Source organism: Siphateles boraxobius, unplaced genomic scaffold, assembly GCF_051911475.1.
Source record: "Siphateles boraxobius isolate OS27281-9 unplaced genomic scaffold, OSU_SipBor_1 11, whole genome shotgun sequence".
Lineage (NCBI taxonomy): Eukaryota > Metazoa > Chordata > Actinopteri > Cypriniformes > Leuciscidae > Siphateles > Siphateles boraxobius.
The window spans coordinates 18143562-18150930 of NW_027508711.1; the positions used below are offsets into that span (position 1 = coordinate 18143562).

General features: G+C 34.9%; 1 protein-coding gene across 1 annotated transcript; it reads right to left on the reverse strand.

The window, feature by feature from the left end:
- Positions 1–1181: 1181 nt before the first annotated feature.
- Positions 1182–6850, reverse strand: plac8l1 (PLAC8 like 1). The gene is made up of 5 exons (XM_077248580.1): positions 6574–6850; positions 6155–6197; positions 5827–6010; positions 3302–3438; positions 1182–1745 (listed from the first exon to the last, which is right to left on the reverse strand). Exons 3-5 carry the CDS (start codon positions 6002–6004, stop codon positions 1614–1616), a joined length of 447 nt encoding a protein of 148 aa, XP_077104695.1. The 5' UTR covers positions 6005–6010; positions 6155–6197; positions 6574–6850; the 3' UTR covers positions 1182–1613.
- Between the last annotated feature and the right edge of the window lie 519 nt (positions 6851–7369).

Below are 7369 nucleotides of genomic sequence, written 5' to 3' on the forward strand. Positions count from 1 at the left end.
TTGAAGATGTTTTATGACTCTCTAACTTCAATACAAAACAACCGCAAAGCTCTAAAGACATCAAAACTGTTGAAAAGGATACTCAATGTGTTAGAAAGATGATTGATATGTGAAATAAGATGCAGAATTTTTTTTGTTTGTTTTTTTTTTTGTTTTTTGTTTGTTTGATTCAAAGATTCAAATGTCTCTGTATTTCCCTTTAACGTTTTCTCAATAAAAAAAAAAAAAAAAAAAAAAAAAAAAAAAAGGAAAACTAACTTTACCGCGGTCCGGGAGCCCCCTAGTGGTCAGGAGCATTTATGTTTTGACTTGATTTCGTTGTGTTGTAAACTTGTTTGCTTTTTAAATTTCGTTGTGTTGTGCACTACTGGGCCACCGTACATATGCCCTTAATCTTTAATTAAAATGGGCAGTGCAACCTGTCACTCACAAACCACAACTATCCCATCAATTCACCATTGACAAAATCAAGTCCCGCCCTACATTTGTTCTTGTTCAAGAAGCCGTTTCAACAATAGGCATCCGATCGCATTCTCTCTTGAGTATGTACTTATTTTGAATAATTACTTCACGACTGTGTGAATATATATATATATATAGTATGAATGTGTGTGCAGTATGAATATAATAGGGACGTACTACATCCACCATGCTGTCATTATCATGTGACCTACCACCATCAGTTGCGTCACTTCACTGCCATTCACAAACTGGATAGTAAAGAGACCATGGTATGCACCCTTCAGAATCTCACCGGAAATAGTTTGTCACTTTTTCGGCAACTATGTAGTAGGAAAGTATGTGATTTTAAATGCAGCCATAGTTACAGTATAGGGAAGAATAGACTATTGCAGCTTCTGCTTCATGCCAACTTTAAATAATCTTATAATGGTTTATTAAATATGTATAATGTTAAATAATGTTGTAATATTAAATTATAAATAAATATGTTAAAAATTATAAATTACAATCTAAAATATAATTGTAAAAATAATGGTATCCTGCACATTTAATTTTTGTTAATATCCATTATTGGTTTTATCCTTGCTTTATCATAGATAAGCCATTTGTTGGATTATAAATGAAACAAAAGTAAATATAAAAAAAATACATCAAAATGTAATAAATACAATATGATATATAACATTAAATCTACAAGTAAATCTGACAAAATTAGGCAGTTTTTTTAAACACACTTTATTTTGGATAGAACAAGAGATTAGATGTCAAATCAGTTTTGACTCTGAATTTGAAATACGATTAGAAATAGTGCCAAAACTGAATTCATATAACAAAACCTGCATATTTTCTATGTGTACCGTGAGAGAGCAATCGGAAATTAAAGCATAGACAGTGCCAGAAAACATCAGGAACCTCTTCTCCACTCATCCGTCTCTCCGCCCATCTGTCACTCCATCTCTCCGTCAGTTGGAAATGTCAGCGGCATCAATCTTCAAGCAGAGAGTACTGATATGTCTAACCCTGCGTGAAGTTCAGGACCCCGGGTAATAAACATCCCGACAGCTGAGACGGCCCCTCAGTCTTTTAGCATCGGCAAAAACACGGATGAGAAGGAAAATCGGATTCATGTACACACACACACACACTGTGTCTCAGGAGCTCTCCAGCAGGGTAGAAACGGTGTAGATCTGAGTCTTCAGTCTCTTCTTCATCTCTCTGATCATTTGACATAGGGCCAGAGGGTAGCAGCAATAAACCGTAGTCCAGTCCTCACACACGCTGCCCTGGAGACACACACAGCACACTGTAATGTATTCTTAATTTAATATAACCAGGCATAATAGGGTTTGTAGATTTCTAAGTAAGGATACATTTCTCTGATATTGATTTAACACCCCCCTCCAAGTCGAGGAATCTAGTTATGAAATTTAATTTAAGGAATCTTCATATAACCGTCAAATACTGCATGTGTTTTACTTCTTAGCACAAGAAGGATATGACAAGATAAATCAAAGATACATTTCTACACCTAGAGGAAATGCTGTAAAACACTTTTTTTTCAGGTCACCGTAATCCATTGTTCAGTGGAAACTCTACAGTGATATCTGAGTTGAGTTGTTGGTTCTTACATTAAAGCCCAACGTATACGTAGTTTTTTTGACGCATACAGTCGAACGCGCAGCTTTTTTAAGTGTACTCCATTTGATTGCATGCGCAAACTAAGGTTCCATCCGAAATCGCATACTTAGCTACTACATAGTAGACGAAAACAGTATGTGACAGAAGAAGTGCATGTATGTCCGAATTCACAGTACTCATAAAACAGAAGGCAAAAAGTACCCAGATGACCAACTACTTCCGGCAGGAAATATTTTATTTACATATTGCAATGAAAATACTGCTATTTTTACATTAAGTGTAAATAGTAGTTAGAATTACCTAACTAAAGGGCGAATTACCAGGTAACTTGTCAGAATTTTTTTTTTTTATCAAAACAATCAATTTGAAAAGGTTACTGCTAGACTTAGTTTAATTATTGTTCCTAATCCTCAATCACTACATCCTTTCAAACTTGTCACAGTAAGTTTAGAATTCATATTATTAGCTTGAATAGATGAGTAATTAAGTAAAAGAATTAAATAGATATATCAGAATTTTTTTAATCATCCAGTAAAAAAAAGTTTAAAAATGTGTTATGATGTTGAAGGTCAGTGCAAAAATGTCAAATAATTGTTTTAACTATTAAACATGATACCACATGCTTATTATTGTTACCCAAACAGAAAACCATAAAAAACACTCAAACTTTAACAATTCAAGTTAAAGCAATATTGCCATATTCAAAAAATTAACAAACACTATAATCGTATATCAATGATACTAAAATAATACAGCTCTTCCAAGGCTATGTTTACAAACAATATTTTTTCTGAAAAAAAAAAACATTTATACAGAAAGTTCAGGGACAAAGCCACATTCTTTGACAAAGCCAGTTTCTTATATGCATTAAGCATTAAAAAAAATGACCTGATATTTTATTTTACTACAAGTTATTTTAATTACAATAAAAGTAAAACGTTTATAGAATTAGATATTGGATTTTGAAATCTATAGCAAAATAGTCCATTAAAATAGTATAGTAACGGGAACACGCAAACTGATATAGTACTCTTGCATAAAGTTTTTTGCATACTAAACGGATCAAATCGATTTTGGAATCCTGTACATTTTTATCAGTATTAAATCAGCAATACTGATACATTACTCACCAAAAACTGATACAATACTCACCAAAAAGTCTATGCCTGTCACATTATTTACATTACTGCTGACTCCTTACCCTGATTTTAAACCGCTCTCGAATGCCCACTCTCATGGCGAAAGTGGAGCCAGGCAGAAGAGGCAAACACACACATTCTCCATACTGATGAGCCAGACTTAGGTCCAAACAACATGGCACAAACGCACCCATCAGACCTGCACAGAAGAGAGGACAGATGCTTTGGAACGTGGGCAGGGATCTGTCGAGAAACTCAGAGCTTCAGTGCTTATCTGCAATTACTTTAACACAGCTTATATTGACTGCCTGCAAAAAAAGGATTCAATTCTGATAAATATGGCTTTGAAAGATAAATCAATGTCCTTGCACAAAGTAGAATTAGTAGCCCAGCTTTTTTTTTTAAATGAATGAAAAATCATTAGCAATTTATAATCATTAAGGAATGTCATTAACTTTTAATGATTGTGAAACGGTACACAAACCACTGGATTAGTAAAACAACAGTAATTACTCATATATGATAGAGTACATACTAAGGCCCAATATAGCTGTAATCCAAAAAGTTTGACCCATAAGATTTTTAAGTCATGTGTGCCATTTGTGAAATACATAATGTGTGGATATGTATTTTCAGCAGGACAGCGCACATCTTTTGAACAAATTTAATTGTGTTTAACTGCAGTTTGCTACAGTAATACAATACAAAATAAAGTATGTTAGGAGACTAATTAGAAATATAATTATGAAGAAATGAGTTCTAAGTCTGGTGTTGAGTTTTTTCCAAATTTATACAAAATTCCAAAATGCAATGCTAAGGGCCAGTCTGGGTCCCAAAATATATAAAAATATGCAGCAGTAGAATTTCATGTACAGTTTGTCAATCAAGATCTCAATTGATTGTATAGAGAGGCAGAGGCTTCATGGAGAGACTAACAATAAATAAGCTGCTGTGTGTTGGATTTCTTGAGGCTGTAAGTGTTTTAGAACAAATTGTGTCCCACTAGAGTTCCAGGCCAGTTTTATTATTCTGGAACAGAAAAATATGTTTTCTTTGTTGCCAAGACTGAAACAAGGCAAAGTCGTATCGGTTGAATTACAACAGTCATAAAGAGAAAGTTCATCCAAAAATAAAAATTCTGTCAGTAATTACTCACTCTGATATCGTTCAAAACACGTGCGACTTTCATTCAACTCCGGAACACAAATGAAGATCTTTTTGATGAAATCTTTTTGAGAAATTTCTGTCCCTCCAAATTTTCCTAAATTCCTAAAAAGCCTAAATGCAATCTGTTCATCAGATAACTGATCGTTTATCTTCAGAAAATTTGTAAATTCAGACTAAACCGCTCAATTAGTTTTACGATCTCTTAATGAACTTTGTGAAGTCGTGAGCTTCGAATTATACGGTTCTATCTCCACTTTTGGTCGAAATTGAGTTTTTGACAATCTTATCCATTAGGTGTTTATTAATGCCTGTGTGGTGTTATTTTTGTAAAAAAAAAATTTTTGTTAGTAGTTATTAATAAAATAAAAAGGTTCCATCTCACAAAACAGCAGGGATTAAAAACTTTGATGCTCAATATCTCAGAACTACCCTAAACGGAGATAGAACTGTATAATTCTAAGCTCACGAAGTGTCAAAGTTGCGTAGCGGTCAATGGAGGGACTGAAAGCTCTGGGATTTCATCAAAAATATCTTCATTTGTGTTCTGAAGATGACCGGAAGTCTTAAGGGTTTGGAACAACATGAGGGTGAGTAATTAGTGACATAATTTTAATTTCAGGGTGAATACAATACAAAAAATTAAGAAATAATTATGGAAGCCTGTTTCTGCCTGCTTTTTGCTGTAATTGCAACTTATTTCACAACTGTGAATTTGTATCTTACAATTGCAATGTTATATCTCCCATAATCTTACATTTACATATAAAAATGTTGCACAATACGAATTTATATCTTGCAAAGTGAGTTTAAATATTGCAAATGTGAATTTATGACTTACAATGTGGCTTTATATCCAGCAATGTGACTTTTTTTGTGAAACTTTATACAGTGGGCTTTACAAATACGATCACATTGCCAATATTTGTGATTGCAATTTTATATCTTGCAACTACGAATTTGTTTCTTGCAAAAGCAAACTTATATCACACCCAATTCTGACTTTATATTCAAAATGTTACTTTAGTATATTACAGTGCGACTGCTTCTTTTCACAATGTGGCTTTGTACAGGTGAAACTCGAAAAATTTGAATATTGTGCAAAAGTTATAATTTTGATGGTTATGGCTTACAGCTTATGAAAACCCCAATTCAAAATCTCAGAAAATTAGAATATTATATGAAATCAAAAAAATAAAAAGGATTTTAAATACAGAAATGTCAGCGCTCTGAAAACTATAACCATGCATATGTATATAGTTATATATACTAAATATATTAGTTTCACCTTTTAATTTGAATTACTGAAATACATGAACTGTTGCACGATATTCAAATTTTTCGAGTTTCACCTGTATATCTCACAAAGTGACAATATTAATTGTAAACATCTCTCCATGCTCTCTCAAGCACTTCCTCTTACATGTACTGGTGTCACCACACACGTTAAACAGTCCTGAGCTCCAGTCTCCCCCTGTTTGTGTGATAGTGGTCACTGTCGTCGTGGTCTCCCCGAGGCCAGGTTGAGTCAGCACAGGAAGTTCCATCGTCGCACTTCCTGTTGAGTTTGCTTCAACATCTTTTCCACCTGGAGAGTCCATTTGAATCTGAAGACGATACAATAAATCTGCTTCAGATCAAAAACATAGACACATAATCCTATAAAGGCAGTCCTCACCTGACCTAAAAAGTTTTTACAACATAGTGACATTAAACAAATGAAATGCATATTAATGAGGGAGAACACTTACATGGTGAATGTGGCTCAGAACAATCCCTCACGATGACAACAGACTAAGGGAAAAGACAGGGGTGAGTTTCCTATGGTGACTGTGGTGTGTTCGTTCTGATAGTCGCTTCGCCAAGAAGCCCTGACAGAAGCTGCTGTGAGCTGATAAGCCTTCATACACACACACACACGCAGAGACACCCTCACACACCTCACAAGCGCATTCAAATACTAACTCTCAATTCACAAACAGCAATGTAACACACAATAGCAGATACAGTTCAAAAATTCCTCTCAAATACAATTATACAACACATAATCATGCATAATTGGGACTGCAGGCCTACTTACAAATATCCCACTGGAGCCTACAATTCACACACATAAAAATATCAAACAAAGCCTCACGAATGACACCTCAAATATGCAACAAAAGCTTACCAGCGATCCAGCCAGTGTGAGAAAAATGTTACATAAATTCAACCCAAGAGCAGCAATGCAGAATAGCACGTCCTCTTGAGGTTAATGTCTCGCATCACTTCCTTCTGCACCGCAGCTAACGCACATCCAACAGTGTCACATCCACTATAATGGAACATTGCATGTAGCTGTCATACGTAGAACGGCTCGCTTATATGTTTGCCAGCCAAGTCTGTTGAAGTGCATGTAATCGTTTATCTGAACGTGCTTCTTTGTGGCTGATCTCATCTCCACTTGCATCAGACTGTAAAATTGAGCCGTCCTCATATCTGCTACGGCCTGCTTGGCCGGAAAATAGAATAATATCCCTCATAGCGTTGGCACATTCTCAGAAAACAGGGCTATTTGTGTCCGAAAACTTTTTTGCGACTTTTCTTTATCATTGAACCTTTAAAGAAAATTTAGATTTTTCCACTTCAGTGCAAAAATACTAGGACCATAACCAAAGATGATGAAGGAATTTCAGATTAGTGATTGTAATGGATTTTTAATAGATAAGATAGTGAACTGTCTATTAGAACTAATCATTTTTCGGACTCTAAAAATCTGACCTTTAGATAACCTTATGATAAACTTTTACCTGACTTCCCCTTTGGGTCAAATATTATGACTAACTCTTACCATACTTCCCCTTTTAGCATAGGCGGAGCGTGTGTAAGGCTGAGGAAGGCTTAGGCTTCCCCTGGCCACGGACTTAAGATTAGCAATATACAATTTGAGTGAAATTTTCTCCCTCAAAAGCAGCCTGCCCGCTACT

Bases quoted from the DNA above. Each gene is read 5' to 3' on its own strand.
- plac8l1 (XM_077248580.1), bottom strand. From the start codon at position 6,004: ATGGACTCTCCAGGTGGAAAAGATGTTGAAGCAAACTCAACAGGAAGT. The intron at 3,439-5,826 runs GTAAGAGGAAGT...TCTTCTGTGCAG, and splicing joins GTGTGGTGACACCAGTACAT to GTCTGATGGGTGCGTTTGTG. The intron at 1,746-3,301 runs GTAAGGAGTCAG...GTGTGTCTCCAG, and splicing joins GAGAGCGGTTTAAAATCAGG to GGCAGCGTGTGTGAGGACTG.